The sequence below is a fragment of the Labeo rohita genome, chromosome 22 (assembly GCF_022985175.1).
Source record: "Labeo rohita strain BAU-BD-2019 chromosome 22, IGBB_LRoh.1.0, whole genome shotgun sequence".
Classification (NCBI taxonomy): Eukaryota; Metazoa; Chordata; class Actinopteri; order Cypriniformes; family Cyprinidae; genus Labeo; species Labeo rohita.
The window spans coordinates 15,846,508-15,872,663 of NC_066890.1; the positions used below are offsets into that span (position 1 = coordinate 15,846,508).

At 41.8% G+C, this 26,156-nt stretch overlaps 1 protein-coding gene across 1 annotated transcript; it reads left to right on the forward strand.

Moving 5' to 3' along the window:
- Positions 1-11,251: 11,251 nt before the first annotated feature.
- On the forward strand, positions 11,252-16,025 carry LOC127153348 (trypsin-2). The gene is made up of 6 exons (XM_051094384.1): positions 11,252-11,317; positions 12,708-12,858; positions 13,501-13,751; positions 14,359-14,495; positions 14,629-14,730; positions 15,839-16,025. The coding sequence occupies exons 1-6, from the start codon at positions 11,278-11,280 to the stop codon at positions 15,890-15,892; spliced, it is 735 nt and encodes a 244-aa protein (XP_050950341.1). The 5' UTR covers positions 11,252-11,277; the 3' UTR covers positions 15,893-16,025.
- Positions 16,026-26,156: the final 10,131 nt, after the last annotated feature.

Below are 26,156 nucleotides of genomic sequence, written 5' to 3' on the forward strand. Positions count from 1 at the left end.
CTTTTTGTAAAGTTTTTTTTTTTTTTTTTTTTTTAACTGTTGTAAAAGTTTCAGTTTCTCTTTTGTTCTTCTTGATCTTAAATGTATTTGTAGCAGGGTTTTTATGGTCATTGAAACATCAGGGAATTTTAAAATTGTGATTTCCAAGCCTGAAAAACCATGTAACTGTTCTAGGTTGGAAAAAGTTGTGTTATAAATCTATGTGGTGAATGTTGAATTTTCTAGCTATTTGTAGCTCTAAAACATTTCATTGCTATAAATAACTCAATGTGAGTACAATCTTTAGATTTGAAAACTGCATAAAACTGGTCAAAACTGTTTTTTGACTTATGTTGCAGCTTGCTTAAAGAGAAATTAAAATAATTGTTCACAATTATAATTATAAACTGTAGTTTTGCTGTGTGATTTGTACTTTTTGTTGTTTACAGTAAAATCTTTATTACAATAAAATAAGGTTTAATTGTTGCCCATCTGTTTTTAAATGTAGCTAACATCGGTAGCTCTGTGTCATCTACACACTCGTTAAACTTTGAGGAGTGACCCAGCAAACATGCCCGCGCGGGTCCGCTGCGGGTTTACTGTGGGACAGTGTGGGCAGAGTGAACCCACACTAAACCCTCATGGGCCCCATGTGGGATAGCCCATGCGGGGCCCACAGCAGTTTTGCCCTTAGGGGCCCTATGTAGGTTTTGAGTGTCAAAATAAAACGAAACCCACTCTGGGCCCTTTGTGGGTTTGTCCTTTTGGGCCCTCATGATGGTTTTCTGTGGGCAAGCCCGCATGGGCTAGCCCACACAAAACCCACTTTGGGCCCCCTGTGGGTTAGCCCATGTGGGGCCCATAGCAGTTTGCTCATTTGGGGCCCTATAGGGATTTTCTGTGGGCAACCTACTGTGGGCAATCCCACAAAAAAAGGCCCCCATGTGGTTTTTCTGTGGGCAGTCCATCTTGTTAACAGCACAGGACAGCTAAAACTAAACTTTTTTTTTAAATGTTTTATGATTGGATTCTAATCAAACTTGATATTTTTGTAATTATTTTTTTATATCTACATGCAAATGTTACATGAAAATTATATTTCTGTGACAATGGCAGTAAAATGTAAACAATAAGTTGTCCATAACAAAAATTTAATACAGTTGTACTCATAAATTTACATGCCCCTTGCAGAATAAATGTTAATAATTTTAACAAAATAAGAGGGATCATGAAAACTGCATATTATTTTTTATTTAGTAATGTCCTGAATAAACTATTTAACATAACAGATGTTTATATATACTCCACAAGACAAAATAATAACTGAAATTATATAAATGACCCCGTTCAAAAGTTTACATACCCTTTAATCTTAATACTGTGTGTTGTTTCCTGGATGATCCACGACTGTTTTTATCTTTTGTGATAGTTGTTCATGAGTCCCTTGTTTGTCCTGAGCAGTTCATCTGCCTGCTGTTCTTCAGAAAAATCCTCCAGCTCCTGCACATTATTTGTTTTTTTCCAGCATCTTCTGCCTTTTTTAAAACTTTCCAAAACTGACTGTATGATTTTGAGATCCATCTTTTCACACTGAGAACAACTGAGGGACTCATACATAACTATTACAAAAGGTGAAAACATTTACTGATGTTTAAGAAGGCAACACAATGCATTAAGAGCCAGGGGGCATAAACTTTTGAATAGAATGATGATGTGTAAATTATATTTATTAAGTATATTTTATTTACTGATTTTGTTTTTCCGTTTAGTATTGCACTTGAGACTACAGAAATATTTACATGTCTTGCAGAAGACAGTGTAAGTGCAGGGGCGGATCTACCGGGCTGGCACAGGGTGGCAGCTGCCACCCTAAGAAAAAGCAGTGCCACCCCAGAATTATCACAGAATAAAATATAAATGTAAGCAGTGTTTTATGTGCTACTTTTCAGCCGTAGCGATGACAGCGTAACGCAAAGTAATGGCAAAAAAACACGTATTTCAATAAAATGTGCACAACAGTTGCACATGCACCAGGGGCGGATCTAGAAAATAATTTTTGGGGTGGCAAAGGGGTGGCATGGGGGCTATGAGGGGTGGCATAGTTTATAGTTTATAGGGGTTTATAGTCTGACATACACAGTTGTGTTCACAAATATTGCATTACTGTTAAGTAATCATCTATACTGTTTAAAATGAAAAATAAATAACAACATTTCAATGTCCATCATGGCACCAAGTCAATGAACAATATATAAAAAAAAAAAATAAAAAAACTTTAACAGGTTATACAGTAAATGTTTCTGAGCTTGTATCACTAAAGAAGACATGCAATTCTATTAAATTACTACTTAGATGGTATAAATCACATTTTAGTGCAAGTTTAAGATGTTAATGTCGATGATTTAATGTTAATTTCCTAACAATAGAAAGAAATAATATCAAAGAAGCACTGAAACTGGATCAGTTTTGGAAACAATGTTTGTATAAATGTCTGTAATCACTCATGACACACTATCAATCATATAATCTAGCAACACCCCAGCAACTGCATAACAAGAGCCTAGCAACCACCCAGAATATCCTAGCAACTAACTAGCAACACTTCACCAAAAATCTAGAACATGTAACTGATCAAACTATTTGTTTTTAAACACAAAGTGTTTAAAAAGTCTTAAGACAAGCCAGCATAAATATGTCTTTCAAACGTTTAAATCATTACATGTATTTTTAAATTATTACACACAATTCAAATACAACGATGACTTTCCTGCGCATAAGCTACCTCTATATGGGCTCTAAATGGGGAAACACATATGGGGCCCTCTTGGTCAAACCATATGGGTAAAAAAATGGGCAGACACAATCAGTCCCATATAGGCTACCTACACTGGCTCAATGCGGTACCCACAAAGGTTACCTCTATATGGGTTCTGAACGGGAAAACACATATGGGGCCCTCTTGGTCAAACCATATGGGTAAAACATGGGCAAACACAATCAGTCTCATACAGGCTGCCTACATGGGCCCAAGGTAGTACCCACATAAGCTACCTCTATATGGGTTCTGAACGGGGAAACACATATGGGGCCCTCTTGGTCAAACCATATGGGTAGAACATGGGTAAACACAATCAATCCCATATGGGCTGCCTACATGGCCCCAAGGTGGTACCCACATAAGTAATCTTTGTATGGGTTCTTAACAGGGAAAGACGTGTAGGGCCCTTTTGCCAAACCATATGGTTCAGACATGGGCATACACAATCAGTCCTTTATAGGTTGGCTACATGGGCTCAAGGTAGTACCCACATGGGTAATCACTGTATGGGTTGTGAATGGGGAAATACATATGGGGTAGTGATGGCTAATTCGTGAATGATCTGTTTATTGTGTCTGTTATGTGACAAATGAATGAAAGACTCTGAAGGTAAAGCAATTATTTATGTTCCCTTCAAGTTATGTCTGGGTGCATTATAATGATTTCGTAATTTAGAATATGATCAGGATTGCATAGGTAGGTGTTTTCAAAGAATTTGGTTGGTAAAAGTATAATTTTTAATGCCACTTAAATGATTGAAATGACGTCAGTGAAGATCCATTCATTTTGATGAATGACATCAAACGAGAGAGTCTGTAAAATGACCCAAACTTCCCATCACTAATATATGGTAGGGTGACCAAACGTTCCACTTTCTGGGGACATATTCTGCACAGGATTTCTATATTGCTTAAATTAACCAGGTTGGTTGCTTGTCCTGCGGCAATGGATCATTGCATGACAACAAAGTACCGCGAGAATGTTTTGAAAGGATGGAGCATCTGCTCTGCTCTGCATAGCTCCTGCGGTACTTTGATGTCGTACAATAATCAATCAGCACCGTGAAAACAACCAACACCTGGTTATTTTAGGCAATTTAGAAATCATGTGCTGAATGTGTCCCCTGGTAGTGCCATGTCTGGTCATCCAAATAGGGGACCCTCTTGGGTAAGACATAAGCATTCTGGGTAAGACATGAGCAAACATAATCAGTCCCATATAGGCTGACTACCCTAGGTAGTACACATATAGATTCTAGGTGCAGAGTGGGCAGTGGGTTTGGGATCTATGTGGGTACAGTATTGACCTTATTCACCATCTTTAAAATATTGTCTTTGAACTTCCATTTGTGCTGTAGCTCTGTATATTTCTATGGCATTTCTGTCTAAGTAATTTAGCTGGTAAAGTGGATTTATGTATTGTAGAGTTAACAAAAGTTAAAATTCAATGTATATCCAGAAATTGTATTTGCAGCATATGATACAGGGTTCAGAATAAAGTGCTGTTTATTCAGTTTTCTTTTTTGGCCAACAGTACAGACTTTTTTAGTCTAGTTGGCACATGACTGACCTTCAAAGTTGAAATATGATTGAAATAATGTCAGCTGCTGTTTTAACATGTTTTCTCTGTTGAATGAATAATTGAAAGTATCCACCTTATTCTTCAACGCAGAAGTAAGCATATGGTAAGACTTCCAGTTCATTAGCCGCTATAGAGAAATACCATGAAGCATTACAACATGCAGTAAATGGTAAAACTGTTTGCACTACCAGTGTGTTCATAATTATGTGTGTTCATAATTAGGATTATACATTAAAATAATACAGTAAGACACACCAATTTGCAATGTCAAGCAACAAATCAAGCTGTTTTGTTCAGCTGAAAATAGCTGGAAGGGAATGAGCCCAGAAGCAAGAAAAATAAAATGTTTTCATTTTTATGGGAAAAATAAGGTGGACAGGATGACCAGAATAATTAAATATCTCAATTAATATTATCTGATATTTGTGATTAGTTACTAATTAGAAACACATTCTAAATGTAATGACTTGAAAATTGGAGTTATATTAAACACAGAGCTACAATAAAATTTGAACTCAATCCCAACTTTGCAGAAGCGTGAGTGAAATATGTCATAGTTATACTATAATGTTACTCTCATTTTATCATTATCACCTGTATTGTACTATAAACTTGTTCAGCATCACAATCAGGAATCATGTGGGTCGAGTGCATTTAAATTAATGCTTTAGCTGCTGGCAAGTTAAAATCTCTGTTGTGCTGATCCTGGTGTATAGAAAAAGTAGTGCTCATACAAACACACACACAAACACACTCTCACACTAAAGATTAAACACAATCTCTGAGATCATTCATGTTCTTCACTCTCTGCAGGCTGGAGGGTTGCAGTATTGGAGAGGAAGGCTGTGCTGCTCTGATTTCAGCTCTGAGATCAAACTCACACCTGAGAGAGCTGAATTTGGAATATAATGAACCGGAGACTCAGGAGTCAAGCTGCGCTCTGCTCTACTGGCGGATCTACACTGTAAACTGAAGAAACTATAGTAAGTTATTGACTCAGTGTTTTCATTTATTATTGTCTATTAAAGCAGATCTTAGTGTATTTTCTCTTTCTCTTTACTGTACAGTATTTGACAGTGGAAACTCAACAATTTCCAAACAAGTGAATCAAAACGTGTAGGTTACGTACATAACCCTCGTTCCCTGAAGGAGGGAACGGAGACGTTACATATGGGAACTCACTTGAGTGACCATTCACCTCTGAGCTTTATAGAAAAGGCCAATGAGAATTGGCGAGTGGAACATGCAACGCCACTCCCCCGTTCATACGGGTATATAAGGTGGCGGCATGCATCCACTCATTCAGGTTTTTGCTGAGGAGCCGAGCCGCAGCCTGGCATCAACGCGACCTATGGTTGTGGCAAGGGGCACAATGTACACTTTGAGAGTTGAAGGGAACAGCCTGTGCTCCAACTTCTCTTGCAGGAAGGAAAGCACTACTGCAATCTTGCATCTCTGTGGGTCCTCTCCACGAGAGACATACTAGTCAACGAACAGACCCCACCTCAGTGTGTAGGCCTGCCTCGTAGAGGGGGCTCTAGACTGAGTGATAGTTTCTACCACGGCCTGTTAGGGAGGCCGGAGAGGTCTACCGTGTCCCGTCCAGAAGCCACACGTGTTAGGTTCACAGATTGGGACGGGTGCCAGATAGTGCCCATCCCCTGAGAAAGAAGGTCATTCCTCAAGGGGATCTTCGAGGGAGGGGCTGCTGCGAGGAGCAAGAGGTCGGCAAACCAGGTCTGGGTGGGCCAATGTGGCGCAGCCAACAAGACCTGCTCCCCGTCCTCCCTGACCTTGCACAAGTTCTGTGCAAAGGGGCTCACTGGGGGAAAGGCGTACTTAGGCCCCGGAGGCCAGCTGTGTGCCAGTGCGTTCCTGCCAAGGGAAGCCTCACTGAGGGACTGATAAAGCTGGCAATGGGAGGATTCTGGTGAGGCCAACAGATATATCTGGGCCTCCGAAAAAAACTCCAATCAGCTGGACTGTCCGGGGGTGGAGTCGCCATTCTCCAGGAAGGAAAGGCTGCCGTGAGACTAATTGGCTGCACGGTTGAGTTCTCCTGGAATGTGAACGGCGCGCAGCGATTTGAGCCGCGTCTTGACTCCACAGGAGCAGATGGCGGGCAAGTTGCGACATTCGACAGAAGCGTAGATCGCCCTGTTGGTTGATGTACGCTACAGTCGCAGTGTTGTCCGTACGGACAAGCACGTACTTGTGGCGCTGCATCGGTCGAGGATCGGTCGAACCCACCATATTTAACGGACACAATGAAGTCAGGACTTCGTCTCGGCTGGAGGAAAGGCTTGATTGTGTCTTTCGCCAGGAGAACGACAATCTCTGCACACAGGACAAGAATATATTGTCAGCTTAAGGTAAAAGAACGTCCTGAGTGTGGGCAGACGCCTTGCAAGTCTTTTTTTTTTTTTTAACTCGCATAGCCGAGTCGTACCGCCTGGATTAACCAACGTGACGGGCCAGAAGCTGAAAGGACGAGCTTTAGCCTGCGTGCAAGTGGGATCGACAGAGCGTTGACCGACGTGACCACAGTGGGGCAGTCCAGAAGGAAAAGGGAAAAGAGGAAGAGGGGGACTTAACCCAGAAGGATGAACGTCCTGGAGAAAGTGAGGCTGCCAAGGCAGCGCTTACCTCTTCCCGGTTCCCGCGTTGGCGAATTCAGGCTCCGAGTCCGAGGAAGCGGTAGCGTCACTCAGGAACAGACACGGCCTGGAAACCTAGAAACAGAGGAAATTGCTCTTTCTGTGAGAGGGTGGGTACCGTAGGTCGGCGGCAGCTGAGCACACAGAAGCTCCCGGCCCTCCCCCGGGAGTGGGGCATAGATGTCGTTGTCCCCTAAGAGCAATCTCCACCATTCCAGGCTGCCCGAGTCAGGGAGGCTATCTCATAGCTTGCTTTGAGTTCTGCAGGACCCTGAGCAGCAGGCGCTGCACCACTGCGATTAGCTCAACGCCGGAGGGGCTGCCTGTTTTTTCTTCTGGAGGCAGCAGGGGCGGAGCTGGAAGGCCGCAGGAGGGTGCCCTGGGTGACGAACAGGCTAAGGCTGAGCACCCAGCTGCCCACTGTGGTCTTTACAGCCTCCGTCTGCTTCGTACTGCCAAGAACTGCTGAGACAGTCCCCGGCTTTTTTTGTTTTTGTGTGTTTTCAGTTGATTTCATCCAAGGCTGTTGCTGAAGTCATTTGTAGCTCTTGTGTTTCTCTTTTCTACAATGATGCAGGTGTTCATCACTAATGCACAATCATCATTTAATTAGTTACTTAATTATCCCATTAACTTTAACTCTCTGAGGACTTGAGATTTGACTTGAGACTCAGTCCCACCTCTGATGGACACAGGTGCCATGGTAGTGAGCAATACTTGCTGGCAAACACTTCTTACTGTTACAAAATAAACAATTACTTTACAAAACTGCTACAACACAATCATTTATTTTGCTGTATTAAAGCTTTAATCAGGATAAAACCATATATTAAAGGGGTCATCAGATGCCCATTTTCCACAAATTGATTTGATTCTTTAGGGTCTTAATGAAAAGTCTATAATATACTTTGGTTAAAAATTCTCAATGGTAGTGTAAAACAACACCCTTTTACCTTGTCAAAATCAGCTCTGCAAAAATCAACCCATTCTGAGCGATTGCTTACATCCAGCAACACACCACCTGAATCGCTCAATCGGAGATATTCTTGTCTAACTTCCTTGCTCCGGCATCGAAACAATGGAGGTCGGACTGTTACTGATGATCTGAGGTAAAACGCTCATGTCAATCAACTATCGTGGGAGCGTCCTCTGTCCGTGTGACACCACACTGACAGCCATCTGAGAATGGCTCGATTTGAAAAAGGGGATATTATTTTTACAGATTAATTAATTAATTTTTAATCATTATAGGGTAGATGGGTGCATACACTGCCAACACACATTAATGTTTAAACAACATGTAAAAGTGAACTTTGCATCCGATGACCCCTTTAAAGCTAACATAAGCAGTAGCATTTACAAATCACAGCGTAACTAAAAGTATGAGACAACAACAAGCAAAGAAACATACTATTCTGAAGCGTCCTGTAAGAGCCGTGCTTGCACAGGTTCTGCGCAATCCTCTTCACTAATATTCTCTGGGTCTCAGTCGGGCTCAAATTCAAGTCAAGTCACCTTTATTTATATAGCGCTTTAAACAATACAGAGTGTGACAAAGCAGCTTTACAGTATTAAAAAGGAAATAGTGCACCAATAATGCAAAATAAGTATCCCCAAGTAAGCTCTTGCCTGGTCACAGTCACCCACTGCTGAACTTGGCCCTGGCGTTTTCTCAGGGATGGAGGCAATTAGGACAGGGGGGCTTTTTGAGGACCTCTATGCTAACACCTCATCCATGAGGACAAACAAGGACCAAGTTTCAGCAGTGGGTTTCCCACTCACTTCCTCAACCCTCCCAGGACACTTGCAATCCTAAGGCAGAGCAAATAAACCATGAATTTCATGAAAACCATGAATTTCAGCAAAGATGTGTGTGTTAACTTACTTTGTATTTCTTTAAGTTCTGCCATTTTTTTTTTCTCTAGAATTATCCTAAAACAAGAGAAAACAGAATATAAAATACTGAAATGCTCAAAATTGGTTAAAACATGTTGACATATCTCGCATGACTGCAGTACAAAAACACAAAGTGAAAGACTTTTGCCTTATATACTGTTTGTGATCATTGTGTAGGGTGACGGCTAATTGTTATAATAAACAAGACAGCCTAGTGGAAATATTACAAATGAGTTGCTGCCTAAACTCCAAGCCATGCTGGCCGAGTTTTTGGCCCCTGTGAATAAATGGTCGTTTTGCCCCAGACCACCTAACAAATGAAGCTGCTCAGTGGTATAATTTTAAATGTAAGTTCACTTTTTTTTTTTTTTTTTAATAAAGACCCCTACCTTCTAATACTTGTTTTGCTATTTATGTAGATGTAATAGGCAGCTACTGTTATACATACACAGCTACTTGTACACTTAAGTACAATCTTGATAGACTTATTCTAAGTAGCTTATGCCTGTGTAATATTCTGTAATTTTAATGTAATTAGAAAGGTATTAAATGTACATGTTTCGTACATGTTTCTATAGCATCTGGAGCTTCAAACGACAGCTGCAGTGATGCAATGACTTTTCAAATTAGTGATTGATCCTTTTATTTAGAAGAAGATCAACAGGTTGAAAGAAATAGTGAATGATGAACACAAATATATCTGCAGGTGGCAATAATAGGAATGAAGTCAACACAGAGGGAACAGTGAGGAGAACCTTGAAGATAAACATTGATGAACACTCATGGGAGGACCCAACGACATCAGAGCAAAGACATCAGAGCAAAGCAGGGTCTGAAATCCACCCCAATTCACAAACTGTGAGTGAGACGCTGTTACACACACACACACAAAAATCAGCTTACAACCATTTTTAGAAATGTATTTAGGGAACTGGTTTAGTGTGCAGTTCAAAATAAAGAGCTATTTTATTAAATCATTTCAATTTCAAGGTCCACTTTCCTGCAGAGTTTAGCTGCAACCCATAATTTCTAATGATTCTGAACACCTTGATGATCTTGTTCAGGTGTGTTTGATTGGGGTTGGAGCTACACTCTGCGTGAAAGTGGACCTTGAGGGCCAGAATTGAGAACCCCTTGCATGTGTAAGTGTGTTAAGGCTGCGTTTACACCTGGCATTAATGTGATCACTCAGATCTGATCTGATCTGATCAGACACAGTGCGTTTACACTTGGCAACATCAACTGACTTCTCTATCTGGATAACCGACTGGATGTGTCTTTCCTGTGCAATATTTAAATAAGTCTGCAGATGGTGGCCCCAGTGCAAAGTCAACCTGAAGTTTTCTGTTGAAAACCATTTTCAGTTGTGGGACATTTTACAAATCAAAACAAGTGTACAAACCTCACCAGCACTCCACGACCAATATAATTTCCATTATGACCTGTAAAACCATTACAAATTCTGTGATGGTTTAGATTGTTTTTCTATTTTTTTTCCAGCAGGGTTAGCCCACATTTGAACAGGTATGAAACTATTTTTATTTAAACCCAATTTCTCATTCACATTCAACATGTCACACCAGAATCACTCCAAAATATCTAGTGTGCATTGAAATTTTGTAATATTGGGAATACATTTTTAAAACTCTCTTTAATTGCCCATAAATATATATTAAAAGACTATATTAATCCCACATTCACAAAAAGTGGGTCCAGTTAAGATGTGTCCTCATGATTGTTGTATGATCATGAATATTATTATAATATTATAATATTATATTATATTATTTATCTCCAAATGACTAAATGCATTCAACACAAGACATCAGCTGACAACCAGTCACTGACAGTTTTAAGAATTTATCTTTATCTCAGTTTTTATTTATTTATTTATTTATTTATTTATTTATGTATTTTTGCAGAACAGCATAAGTCAGGTTGTTTTCTCTGAATACAATGCTATGTTTGTATCTATGACAACACAGCTTAACATAACTGGTTCAGTTTAGCTAAATGATAAATAACTAATTTTAACTTTGCACATTGAGAAATTATGCAGATTTTCTTTATCTTGAAAGTGCTTGATATCATTAAACACATGTTTGTGTGGACTGTAAGGCACAAAAAAACATATACTGTAATGTTGTTGAGTCAGAGGATAATCCATGGTCAGCATGATTCATTTTAAGCAGCTGTGCATTTCTATATCTCTGAGATGAGATCTTTTTCTGAGTATATGATGCTAATTGATTAATCACTGGGTCACAGGATTGTGATATAAATCTCTAAACTGTATAAATAAGGCGAGTGAGGTGTTAAACCATTCAGCAGGATCATCAAGCCGTCATGAGGTCTTTGGTTTTCCTTGTGTTTCTCAACACAGCATGTAAGTACAATAATCTGCACAAACTGAGGATTGGCACTTCATAACTCATCTGTAATATAATAGCTGTGATTTTCAAATTGTGGGTTGTGACCTAAAATGGGCTGCTGGTTTGTTTCGATAGAGTCTTGTGTATCAGGGAAACTATTATTTAGCATTTAGATACTTTTTAGTCATCACAGACAAGTGTACCCAGGAAAATTTGTTTACAAATACTGTACAGTTTAAAAGACATGAGAAAATAAATGGTAACACTTTATTTTAAGGTGTCGTAATACAGAGTAATTACCTAATTAAGTACTTAGTAGTATCCGTTCTACTTACATGAAACAAAATGTATTTACCATGTAACTAAGTTATGAAACAGCCTGTAATTACAGTTTGTAATTATGTAGATGTAATGGGCAGCTACTGTTACACATATGTAACAGGCCAAGTCTGTTACACAGCTACATATGTAACCAAAAGATTGTTACATATCTGTTGCACACTTTATACAACGTAATTAAAATAGTACAGACAAAAGCTACTAAAAATAAGGTGTATTAAGCTTGTACTTGAGTGTATTTCATGTGTATCTATACTGTACACCTTATCCAGCAGCACATTAGTTTGATTTAATCCACCAGTACACAGCTTAAATACATGTAATATATTTCTAATTACATTAAAATCACAGAATATTACACAGTTAACAGTTAATGTTCTGTTGCAACTGATGAAAATCTGTTTTCTTAGAAGAAAAAAAAAATGCTTCCAAGTTTAAACAATGCATACTCATTAAATGTCCAATTGTGTATGTACTATGGGAGAAATTAATATTTTCGAGGTTCTAATCAATTGAACCAGTTGCTTCCTAAAATGATTCACTGTTTTGAACCGCATGAAAAATCACATGCTGGTGACGCCTGCTGGTCAAAAGTGTGTAAATGCAACAAAAACCATGTTTTTTTTTAGTAAAATTGTAGTGACCATGTTTTTTTGGCGTATTGACTACCATTTGTATAACCACAGTTTTACTACAAAAATGGTTAAATTATGTTATGGTTAGTGTAACAAAACCATGGCTAATTTGTACCATGGTTTAACTATAGTAAACTGGAAAGTAAGCTGGAAGTAGCTGGTTTTAGCTGGTCTCCCAGGCTGGCCTGGGAAAGTGGTCAAAACCCCTCTAAAAGCAGCCTGCTGACCAGCTATGGCCAGCTAAAACCAGCCTGGTTTTAGCAGTTTTTTCAGCAGGGTTGATACACACTCCAAAGCACTTTTTCAAAACAAATGATTCACGAAGGTTTCAAAGCTTCATGAAGCAGTGTTTAAAAGCAGTCATCGCTAATATGTGCTATAATTAACAATGTCAGATGACGACAGCAGACATTCAATGTACTGTGTGCAGTGGCTGAAAAGCCTGTCAGGATTGTTGGAGGATATGAATGCGAGCCTCATTCCCAGCCCTGGATGGCGTTTCTGAAATCGAGTTCTCACCAGTGCGGTGGATCCCTGATCAATAAGGACTGGATCGTGTCGGCCGCCCACTGCTATGACTCGTAAGTAACCTGCACCTCTAATTATAAAACAGTATATGTACCAATAGCTACAGCACATCTGTCTATTTTAGCAGCCTGACATAACAATTATGAATTAACCAGTTGCGGGTGTTGGGGACGGGGCAGCTACAGGTCATCTGTATGGGCAAAATATTTTACTTATTCTAGAACTTCTCATAAACTGAATCTGACAATACTGTACCAATCTGAGTCAGCAAAGTGTATATCAGTTTGTGTCACCCCAGGTATAAAGTGCTAAAGTGGAATGAACAAAGACGTAGATCTTTAGAACGTTTTATTCGTCCACGGGCATCTTGTGATTCTTTTGTCATGACATGTCCAAGTTGTTTAGCATAAAAATAGCCATAGCGGTAAAAAACCATTTCACGTCGTCAAAATTTTGGCACCCCCTCACCTATGTGTGGATGTAGAGCCTGTCAATCAATGTTAGAGTGCCACCCTCAGGCTCAATTACGCAAGGACATTAGACTAATGCAATACAAGGAGACAGTATGACATTCCAATGAAACAGCCATTTTTTGTGGAGCTAGTAGAGTAGATAAGTTCTTCACATGAAGGAAAATAACATTCAGGTTTGTAAGCAAATAACTTTATTTTTTTTTAACATAATCTCTCTGTTAGCCGCATAGAGGTTCTTCTGGGTAAACACAACACAGCAGAGGATGAGAGCAGTGAGCAGTCCATCCTGTCTGAGCGTGTCATCCGTCACCCACAGTTTAACTATTACACCATTGACAATGACATCATGTTGATCAAGCTGAGCAAACCTGCGACTCTCAATGAGTATGTGAAGCCTTTGGACCTGCCCAAAAGCTGCGCTCCTCCTGACACCATGTGCAGAGTCTCCGGCTGGGGAATCACCATGAACGACAGTGAGTTCATCCAGAAATCGTATTATTTATTATAACTCAGGCAGCTGCTTTAGCAGTTTTTTCCTTTTTTTTTCTTATGCTTGATGGTGGTCACACCACACGGCTTGGAGTTTGACAAACGCTTGTAATCCACACCACTCCAGTCCATCAATTAACATATTGTGAAGTGACGAGCTGTGAGTTCATAAGAAGCACATCCATCATTAAGACAGTTTTAACTTCAGACTGCCACTGGCCAAAATATGACTCAATATTTCATAATAACACTTCCTCAAGTGAAAAAGTCCATATTTATTGACTTTTATCTACATCTTGAATGGTCTGAGGCTGACTAAATTTTCGCTAAGCTTTTGTTTCTCAAAATATGTTTTGGTACAGAGTCACACCAAACAGACAGCTTGTAAAAATGTTACATCTTCTCAAATCTTGACTTTCTCATTAGCTCTCCTACTTGAGAGAAGTAGTGTTGATGATTCAGTGTGTTCTGTTGCGTCAGATCTTTTGAGTGAAATGGTTGAGCTATCTTACAAAACACTAATGAGGAATATAATGCCGTAGTCATACACATGATTTTCTGTTTTCTTTTTATGTATGAATTTCTTTGTAGTGGTTGATTCTGATAAGCTGCAGTGTCTGAATCTTTCCATCATCTCTGATCGTGACTGTAATAAGTCCTACCCTGGTCTAATCACTGCTTCCATGTTCTGTGCCGGATACCTGGAGGGAGGAAAGGGCGTTTGCCAGGTAGTGGATGATAGACACAGTACTATGCCTTTCAGTGTATTTAATCAAATAAAGATAATGGTATTAGTTACTGGAATTCATAGTTCTGGTGAAAAAAAAAAAAAAAAGTAACCTTCATTCTCGTCCCACTTAGGGTGACTCAGGTGGTCCTCTGGTGTGTAATGGTGAACTACAAGGTATTGTTTCAGCGGGTGGCCGTTGTGCTTCGAAAGATCAGCCTGGTATCTATACCAAGGTATCTATCTATCTATCTATCTATCTCTATTAAAGCCTAGAAAGTAGCCTAGGTCTAGGACATGTTAACAGCATGTCAAAGCATGCCAGAAACAGACAAAATCTTCTTCTTCTTTCCAATTTCCAACATTTTAGGTGCATTCTCCTGTGCTGGAGTAGACAAAATACATGCCTAGAAAATGCTAAAAATGTTAGAAACATGTGAGATCATGTTAGAAACATGTTAAAAGATGCTAGCATTGTGCTACATCATGCTTGTAACATGTTAGCAGAATGCCAAAACATGCTAACAGTGCTTTAAATGGTAGCAACTTGTGAAAACATAATAGCAGTGAGCTAAAACATGCTTACAACATGCTAAAACATGTTAGCTATATGTTAAATCATAATAGCAACAAAATGTCAAAACATTAGCAACATGATTGTTAAACCATGTTAAGTCTAGTAACATGTTAGCCACTTGCAAACAGTATGCTAAAACATGCTATCAACATATTAAAGCATGCTAGCAAAACCTAAAAATGCCAGCAACGAACAGAGGATCCTTAGTGAGGTTTTGTGGTTTCTTGGCAGTCTACCCTGGTGAAAAAAACAGCATATGCTGGTAGGTATGTTTTGATGCTGGTTTAAGCTGGTCCTTAGCTGGTTTATGCTGGTCCTTGACCAGCAACATGACCAGCATAAACCAGCACAAAAACTAACCAGCATCAAAACATACCTACCAGCATATGCTGTTTTTTTCACCAGGGTAATGAGCTCTAATATGGTCTGAAGTAGTTTAACATGGTCTGAGTTGTTCTGCGTGTATCTGACTTTAAACCTTCAAAACTTTAACCATTCAAACAAGGCTTTTTATCAACTCAACATCAAAGCTGGTTATCAAATTGTATCTGTCTAGCTGCACTTTTATCTTATTAAAATGTTGTGTTTGGTCTGGACATAATTTTGATATTTTAGTGGTCAATATGTCAGGGTGGTGTATCTGTCTTGAGCTGCTGAAGAGGAAAACCCCCAATTAAAATGCTTGTGATGTTTTGAAATCTGCAATAAAATATTTATACTTGATATCCAAACTATAATACTCTCTATAATGTCTCATTCTCCACTAGGTCTGTCTGTTCAACTCCTGGATTACTGAGACTATAAACGCATACCAAAACTGATCCCAGCTTCATACTGAAAATCAGGCCACACAATTTCATATACCCAGTGTGAAACCTATTGACAGTTTATATGTGGTTAATGTGCAAAATAAAATCTTATGAAGAATAATGTTCATGAAGTTTTTTTTTTTTCTTTTCTAACAAATACTTTAAACATATTGAATAATCAGCTGCATAGGTATGAAGGTTGAGCACCTTTCACTCAGTGTGCAAGACAATGTTAAAACCACACCAGCTACAATGACCCACAGCTCTGTTTCCGCATGAGAACCACAGAAGGACAACAAACACCTAGAGGTGTGATTTTCTGTTTCTCATGTGACCACGTAAGTTCATGTAATAGGTGTTTTATGAAGATTTTTAACATTTAACATTTATTTAACACATTATCTTCATTCTTTGTTATTTATAATATACATTTCTATCTTATAAGATACTAGTAAAAATTAGTATGATGTAAAAGACTAAAATATGTAAGAAAACACAACCTTCATCTCTCCGGTGTGTGTTTATATTTAGTTCATCTGTGGTAAAGCACAGGTTCTGTTGACATGACTTTGTCCAAACTCTTCACACTTCAGAAAAATCCACCTCTGTATACTGAAAGACAAAAAGAAATCATTACTTGGACATTATTTCTGATTCGTGTAAAATGCATAGTATGGAAAAACGTAACTGTACCTGTGCTTGACTCAGCTCCTGATGTTCATCTAGTGTCAGAAATCTAGGCAAAGTAACTCTACATCTTGACATTTTGAGCTTTCTCCAAAATAACAAGTACATACTGATGATGACCGTCACATTGACATTTTTACAGATGGAGCCACAGTATTAATATATGATCAAAGCACCGTTCATCAGAGCAGTTAGGATAAGAATCCACCACTGAGTCTGATTCTGATTAATGTACTTTGCTACTGTGATTCTGAGTCTTGTGGGTTGATTGTGTGAAGAACAGTTACTCCACTGTAGCTGTAGATTATTTTTTGCCCATCCTGTGGTTCTGACTGAAGCATACTAATTTTGGTGGCATTAGGGAAAGTGATTTACAAGAAGCACTAACAAAAAAGAACTGAAAACCACTGGTATGAGCTTTTCTTTATGCGCATGTACTTTATTTGGCATCATGACACCATGAGCTACAGATTCCTAGTAATGTGTCTAATTTAGTGCAAGCTGTTTATTTTTTCTCCTGTACTTCCTCTTTTACATCATTCTCTGAGTTCAATAATGATGCATGTCTGATGTAGGCTATATATTTCTGAAAGTATTTATAAGAAAAAATCAAATAATGGATGCTTTCATCAGATTGCAACGGTTTTTACAGTCTGTCACTACTCAGTCAACAGTGCAAAACATACAGTGACCAGTGTAGTCTGCATTATTGTTGTGTTATATTATACTTTTGTATTTGGTATTGCTGTAGTACCTTAAAAATTCCACTGCTTAGTTTTACACCATATGTATACTGTTCAAATGGCAAATAAAAGAATTGTGATCTTTTAACACAAACAGACTTCTGGGAGCTTTTTCAAATTAATAAGGTGGATTCATTAAAATAAACTGGAATTCGATTTGTTTCAATGTCCATCCCTTGCCTTGGTGTATGAATATTAAACTGTGCTCACTGGTACAAATATATCAGTTTGTCATGATCTCCAGCTCCATTCCAGTGCTTTGCCATTGTTTAACAGACACCATTTCCCATAACACCCCTGTTTCCTGTCTGGAGGACTATTTAAGCACACAAACACTCACTCATGTTGAAGTCTTGTTTAGCTGTTCGCAGATATCACTGAGCATTATCCTTTGTTTTCACTGCCTTGTTCTTGCCTTGCCTTAGTGATTGGCAAAGTGAAGTGTTCTAAAACAGTGACGCTTTCAACACAATTGTATCAAAAAAAGGTTCATTACTCAAAGCTTTTCAAAACAGTTCATGTTGTGGCCATCTAGTTGTCATAAAAATGAATAACACTTTTCAAAGTGCTGTGTTCCATTACAGCCACTGGTTTCACATCTGGTACTACAAATGATTCTTTGTTTTATGTTATTGTATATAAATAACAGTCATTGTCATAGTCATTTAATGGTATTGGTGGACTAGCACTAAAATAAGTAAAATAAATAAAATATAAATTAATAAATTAAATATATAATCTGTTTATTTCAACTCTGCCTCAGTCCGTACTTCATGGGCAAAGTTCATTTTTGAGCTCAATATATAAATTATACTGATACAGTGCTTCAGTGTGAAATGTGTCGTTTTTTGATACAAGCTTTGGAACTTCTGTGTTGAACATAACATCACTACCTTGCCTTGTTTTTGACCTTGGACTCTTTCCTTTTTTTATGATCATTGCTGTCTACTTTGATCATTGCCTGTGTTTTGGATTACCTTCCTGTGTTGACTACGAACTGTTTTAATAAAAGCTTGCATTTGGATCTTCATTGTCATGCTCCAGTCTGTTATAGAAGCCTTTTCCAACTACAGATCCAGTGGCTTTTCCAATCACCAGACCAACTACGGATCCAGCATCTCATCTCATTCGCCTTTCATACTGTGCTACCAGGTAGACCTTATTAACGTTGCTCTCAGGGACATTTTTTTGTTTTTTGATTGAATGAAAAAATTACTTGTTTAGTGCCATATCATAACCCTCACTGGACTCTCGATCAATATATTGACTTTATTGTTGAGTGGCTCTGCTTTTACTGTGGGTGTCATGGAGCGGGAACACAGCACTTTGTCAAAGTCACATCATATTATGACTGCAACACTGGAGGATTTCCACATCCCGATTTTCACACCGTATCAGGAGTGGTTCACGTCATGCCTGCCAAACCCTCTGACGTGATATCTGCCAAGGCAGGGCCTGCTCATGGCATGTCTGCGGAAGCGGAACTTGGGCCAAGACTGACGAGAATGATTGCAAGTGTGATGGATCCACCTCTGATGTCAGTGTGAGTGGCTGGCATCCTAGTGGTCTCTATGTCCTTAAGCCTCACAGCCTTAACACTCTCAAGTCCGGTGGGCATGTCACCATTTTGAGGGTGTGGGCTGAACACTGCATTCCAGAGACCTCTCCAGTCCATGAGTCTGCCCCAGAGACCTCTCCTGTCTATGAATCCGCCTTTCAGAGCCTGCTTCAGTCTGTTAATCCTCTCCAGAGCCTACTCAAGTCCTTAAATCTGCTCCAGTGCCTCCAGAGTCATCAACGTCCACTGCAGAACTTCCAGACGTGGCAGCTTCTGCTGCAGAACTTCCAGAGGCAGAGGCGCTGACTTCTAAACTCACTGTTTGCCCCATCACAGCTAAGGAGACTGTTCATGATTCAAGAACTCTCTGCCTGTCCTGTCATGGCAATGGAAGCCATACATGAACTCTCTGCTTGTCCTGTTACGACCACAGATGCCATTGTTAACCTCTCTGTACTCTCTGTTCCAGTCCTGACTGATCCACCTTGGTGGTCAGCTGCCTCGTTAGCTCTATGTTGGTGGATATTTGTTTTGCTGTGGTGGTCATCTGCTCCGACGGTGGGATCTTTGGTCCCACCTCCTCCACCTTGGTGATCTTCTGTTCCACCCTGGTGGTTTTCTTCTCTGCTGGCTCCACCCTGGCTCCATGCTCCGCCCTACCTTCCTGCTCCACCAGCTTTGACCTAGAGGTCTCCTGCTCCACTGTTTACAGTTTGCTACTGCTCAATGGTCCAGGCCCTCCATTGCTTTATGATCTGCCACATGGACCTTGTTTAGATCTTGTTTAGCTGTTAGCAGACATTACTGAGCGTCTGTTTTCATTGCCTTGTTCATGCCTTGCCTTGTTTTTGACCTTGGACTGTTTCCTTGTTTTATGATTGTTTGCTGTCTGCCTTGATCTTTGCCTGTGTTTTGGATTACTCTTTTGCCTTGTGCTGGATACAGTTGTTTGATGGTGTTGGATCCTGTCTGTGTTGACTACGAGCTGTTTTAATAAAAGCTCACATTGGATCTTCACTGTCACGCTCCAGTCCATTACACAATGTCAGACAGTGTCTGATAGAATAGAAACAGATAGATGTGAGCTCATAGTTGTGGTTTGGTTTGTTCTATTTCAGCTCTACCACACTAACCAGTGAGGGAGAAGCAGCGGTTGTTCATTTTAATTTCATGCAAATACATAATTATAAACACAGCCAATATCACTATTACAGTAAAGTGCCATCAACATATTGTTTTATTTCTCTTGTTCATTGAACACAACAGAATACAACTTTAAATATAACAATAAATACTGTAACACATGAGGTACATTTGTATGTCTTTATTCTGTCATGATGTTCCTAAAGATCTGACCGCAGGTTTCAGGAAGTCTTGAGTCTTTAACACAGTCTGTGTCTTTAACTGTCTGTCATTATTCAGTCATTATGGAGCTCAGTCAACTTTCTCTTGTGCTCCGTGAGTATTATTTCCTTTAAATGTATTACAGTGGAATTACTATTATATTATGTAAAAGATCAAGTGTTTTATTAGATTAGTTTGTCTTATGTTAGTCTAATGTTTAGTAGTCTGATTATCATCAGATTATTCAGGCTTGTGCTTTGACTGGTGCCGAGCCAGAGACAGCCCTGCTAACAATTTTTGGTTCTCAGAATGTTAGTTTTTGGTTCCCAGAACATTATTTGAGCTGATAATTATAAAGATGACCAAATATTAAGACATTGTGTGGGTGTGACATTGAATCATCAGACGGTGGATCCATTTGCAAGCCGTTTATTACAAACTCGTGGTCAAACAGGCAGATAATCAACACCGCAAACAGGAATAGACGGGCAAAGCAAGACAGTACCAGATTGGGGCAGGAAATCGGGGTATCAGGCGGAAGTCAACAACGGTATATCCAGGCGCGGGTCGGGGCAACAAGCGAGAATCAGAGTCGTAAGGCAGTCCAGGTCAGTAACAAAGTATCCAAATAATCCAACAGGGGTAAACGCTCGGTGATATCGCAAGAACAAAACTTCGCGACTGGTCTCTGAGAATCGGCTGCTTAAATAGTGGCAGAGCGCGCCAACAGGGGCGGAAGACAGCGGGGTGTTCGGGCAAAAGGGGTCCGGGTAGGAACTAATATTCCGGAGAAGGTTCCCACTGATGACGGTCAGACAGAGCCACAGAGAACCGCCTCATAACAGAGCCCCCCCCCCCCCTGCGAGCGGCTCCTGAAGCGAGAGGGGCGACGTCGGGGTCTTCCACGAGGTCTAGGTGCTGGTTTTTCGGGATGCTCACGATGGTATGTTTCAGTGAGTGTAGGGTCCAGGATGTCTCGGGCGTTGACCCAGGATCTCTCCTCTGGCCCATATCCCTCCCAGTCTATGAGATATTGGAGCACCGGACCCCGACGCCGAGAGTCCAGGATTTCTCGGACCTGGTAAGCCTCCTCTCCGTCGATGATTAGGGGGGGTACTTCTGGAGCGGCGGCCTCGTCCTGGTCCCTCTGTCCTCCCGGAGCAACAGCGGGCTTCAACAGGGAGACATGAAAGGTGGGTGAGATTTTGTATTGAGCAGGTAAGGCTAAACGGAATGATACTGGTGTGATTTGTCGAATTATTTTGAACGGCCCCACGTACCTTGGATTGAGTTTTCTGCAGGATTGTTGAAGACGGTGGTTTTTGGTGGAGAGCCAGACCCACTGTCCTGATTCGTAAGCGGGGTTGCGCCTTCGGTGGCAGTCTGCTTGCTCGACGAGTCTCCGTACCGCTCTCTGGAGGTGAACATGGGCTTGATTCCAGGTCTCCTCACTTCTTTGTAGCCAATGGTCGAGGGCCGGCAGGCTGGAAGGTTCACCTCTCCACGGAAACATGGGTGGTTGATATCCAAGTATACATTTGAATGGGGTCATACCTGTGGCCGGCTTTTGTAAAGAATTCTGGGCATACTCAGCCCACAGGAGATATTGGCTCCAGTCCTGCTGGTTGGTGAAGCAGTAGGATCTCAGGAAGCGGGTAAGTTCCTGATTAAGTCTTTCTGCCTGGCCATTGGATTGCGGATGGTAGCCTGAAGTGAGACTGACATTAATGTTCATCTGCTTACAGAATGCCTGCCACAGGCGGGACGTGAACTGGGGCCCCCGGTCAGTGACAATGTCTTCTGGGATTCCATAGAACCTGAATACTTGCTCCAGGATTACTTTGGCGGTTTCCCAGGCGGTGGGTAATTTGGCGAGGGGAATCAGTCGGCAGGCTTTGGAAAAGCGGTCTATTACGGTGAGTATGGTGGTGAAGCCATTGGAGGCTGGTAAGTCGGTCACAAAATCCATGGTGATATGGGACCAGGGTCTTTGCGGGATGGGTAGTGGTTGGAGGAGTCCGGCCGGTCTCAGGTGTGAGGATTTTGTCATGTTGCAGGTGGGACTTCGATGAACAAACCGCATCACATCAGGGGTTGAGGTAGCCCACCAGAATTTGTTAGTGACCAACTTGGTGGTGGCGGTAATTCCTGGTAATTTCCAAGGAGTTGAGTCGTTTGGCACCACGGATGTACTCCAGATTTCGATGATCAGTCAGTACTAAGAAGAGCTTTTTAGACCCCTCCAGCCAGTGACGCCACTCCTCAAGGGCTGACTTCATAGCCAGCAACTCTCGATCCCCCCTGCTGCGGTGAGTTTGCGAGAATAGAATGCACAGGGGTATAGTCTGCCCGGGACCCCATGCCTTTGAGATAGCACCGCCCCGATGCCGGTACTGGAGGCGTCTACCTCGACGGTGAACTCCTTCTCAGGATCTGGGTGACGTAGGATAGGGGCTGTGGTGAACCTGGTCTTAAGGTCGGTGAATGCTTGCTCTCCTTGGGGTGTCCATTTCAGGACCGTGGGACCCTTCTTAGTCATGTTAGTGAGGGGCGCCGCCACTAGGCTGAAATTTCGGATAAAGCGGCGGTAGAAGCTGGCAAACCCGAGAAATCTTTGCAACTCCTTGATGGTGCGTGGACGGGGCCAGTTGAGCACCGAGGCAACTTTAAGTTCATCCATGGTGACCCCTTCGTGGCTGATGATATATCCAAGGAATGAAGTGCTGGTCTGGTGGAACTCACACTTAGGTAGTTTTGCGTACAGCTGATGGTGAATCAGGCGTTGTAGCACGTTTCTGACATGTTGAACATGGTCCTGGAGGTTCTCTGAATAAACGAGAATGTCGTCAATGTAGACAATGACGTAGCGGTTGAGCTCCTCTCGGAATACGTCATTGACGAGAGCCTGGAAGATGGACGGACTATTGGAGAGACCGAACGGCATTACCCGATATTCATAGTGCCCGGTTGTCGTGGAAAAAGCTGTTTTCCACTCATCCCCCTTCTTAATCCTGATGAGGTTGTAAGCGCTCCTCAGATCAAGCTTGGTAAAATACCGGGCCTTGCGTAACTGTTCCAGGGCAGCTGGTACGAGGGGCAGTGGGTAACGGTATTTAACTGTCACTTCGTTAAGACCTCTGTAGTCGATGCATGGCCGTAGACCACCATCCTTCTTCTTGACGAAAAAGAACCCCGCCGAGGCCGGGGATGTTGAGGGTCGGATGAATCCTTTACGTAGTTCCTCCTCGATGTAAGCCTTCATACTTTCGGTCTCAGGCTGTGATAGGGGGAAGACTCGACCCTTCGGCGGTGTGGTTCCAGGTAGGAGTTCTATGGCGCAATCTGTAGCCCGGTGAGGAGGCAGTCGGGTTGCTTTCTCTTTACTGAAGGCCTCTTGTAGGTCGCGATATTCCACTGGCAGCCTGCTGAGGTCGTCATCGACGGGGCTGGCTGAGGCGACTGTGGTCTTGGGTACACGAAGGCCTTGGAGGCAATGACGCTGACAGTGGTCCGACCATTTTGTGATCTGGTGTCCGGTCCATGAGATGGTGGGGTCGTGGAGTTCGAGCCAGGGAAGACCCAGGATGATGGGGTGTTCAGGTGAGTGTAGGGTGAATAGCCGAATGGATTCCGAATGCAGGGGTCCGATGAGAAGCGTCAGATCCTTTGTGGTGAAGGGGACCTCTCCGGAGCCCAATGGTCTGCCATCTAGGGCTGCCACGGCCACACGGGATCCACATGGAATTAAAGGAACATGTGTTAGCTTAGCGAAAGTCTCATCAATGAAATTACCCTCTGCCCCTGAGTCAATAAAGGCTGTGGTTGCTATTTTCTGTCCATTGATCAGGAGGGTGACTGGTATAGACATGGAGTGATTAGGAATTTTAGCGCTTACCCGTGATGGTGCGGCTCTTGGTGGCCGGATGGGACAGGTGGCCCTGATGTGTCCCGGTTGGCCGCAGTACAAGCACAGGTGGTCCCGGAGCCGCCTCTCTCGTTCCTCCTCAGTCAGATGAGTCCTCCTGATCTGCATGGGCTCTGGAGCGCTGTAAGTGGCACTGTAGTTGGATGCGGATGGCGCAGGGTGAGCTGGCTGGGTCTGGCGGCCACCCCGGCGTGAACGCATCAGATTATCGATTTGGATGGTCAGCTCCATAAACTGTTCGAGCGTCTTTCCCTCGTCCCGGCAGGCTAGTTCAGACTGGAGATCATGACTTAGACCTTTGCGATATATGGCTTTGAGTGGTTCGGGTGGCCAGCCCGTTTGTGCCGCTAGGGTGCGGAAATGGAGCGTGTAATCTGCCGCTGTGGTGGTGCCCTGCTTTAGCGCCAAAATCTCCTCACCAGGCTCCTTGCCCCCGGTGGCGTGGTCAAAGACCTCGCGGAACTGCCTCAGGAAATCTTGGTAGCTGGGAAATGTCATCCTTTGTCCCTCCCAGAGTGCAGTTGCCCACTCCAGCGCTCTTCCTATCAGGAGAGAACATACAAGCGACACCTTGCTGTCATCATTGAGGAAGCTGTTAGGTTGTTGGTGAATGTACAAGCTGGACTGCATCAAAAACCCCTTAGCTTTCCCGGGGGCGCCATCATACTTTTCCGGGAGAGACACTCGTGCAGTGTGGTTGGTGACGACGGGTGCTGGGGGCGGCATGGGGGGCGAAGCCACGGTGGCTGCTTGCACGGCCGCCGACGCTTGAGCGAGCGCAGACACAGAGGTATTCAAAGTTTGCAAAGCTCTAAGCATTTCATCAGACGAGCGTGAGTTTATCCAGCTGATGTTCGTGCGTGGCGAGCACCGTGCCTTGCCGAGTCATCTCATGGGCTAGTTGATAAACAGCCGCTGGATCCGGGGGCGGCGAAGTTTTCTGTGACATTGAATCATCAGACGGTGGATCCATTTGCAAGCCGTTTATTACAAACTCGTGGTCAAACAGGCAGATAATCAACACCGCAAACAGGAATAGACGGGCAAAGCAAGACAGTACCAGATTGGGGCAGGAGATCGGGTTATCAGGCGGAAGTCAACAACGGTATATCCAGGCGCGGGTCGGGGCAACAAGCGAGAATCAGAGTCGTAAGGCAGTCCAGGTCAGTAACAAAGTATCCAAATAATCCAACAGGGGTAAACGCTCGGTGATGTCGCAAGAACAAAACTTTGCGACTGGTCTCTGAGAATCGGCCGCTTAAATAGCGGCAGAGCGTGCCAACAGCGGCGGAAGACAGCAGGGTGTTCGGGCAAAAGGGGTCCGGGTAGGAACTAATATTCCGGAGAAGGTTCCCGCTGATGACGGTCAGACAGAGCCACAGAGAACCGCCTCATAACAGTGGGGGACTGATGTGTCTAGATAAACATGAAAACATCTGACTGTTATTTTATAGATTTGGTCCAGTATATCCAGAGTAGATGTTTGAAATCAGCACTAAAAACACAAAGAGAAAAACTCATGTGACAGTGCTGTATAATGGATGTAGACCTGTTGGTTTTATTTTATTTTTTCCTTGTTTTAATAAAAAACATTGTGAGTTACTAATTATGCTTTTATTGTACAGAAAGTAAGTAAAGAACATTTACATTATCAAATAACAATTTAATTGATTTAAATCTAGTGCATGTTTAAGCTCTCTCAAAAAAACATGTACATGCTCCCTTGTCATCTGTCAAAACTTGTTTTTGTGTTTTCAACCATATAATGTTTGTTTCTCAAACTGTTGCAAATAAAGTGAAAATGCAATGAAAAGTTCCAATTGCAGCATTAAATTTAAATGTTGCATCATATTTTCTTTTTATGTTTTGTGCATTAAACCAGTCACAAACGATTCTCTTGAGCTTTGTTCAATGCGCTCTCTGACTGAATTCTGCTCTCTTATAAATTCCTTATTATCATAAACAACAGAGCGCAGATGTGCATACGATGTAAGTAAGAGATTAATTTCACAGTGTAGA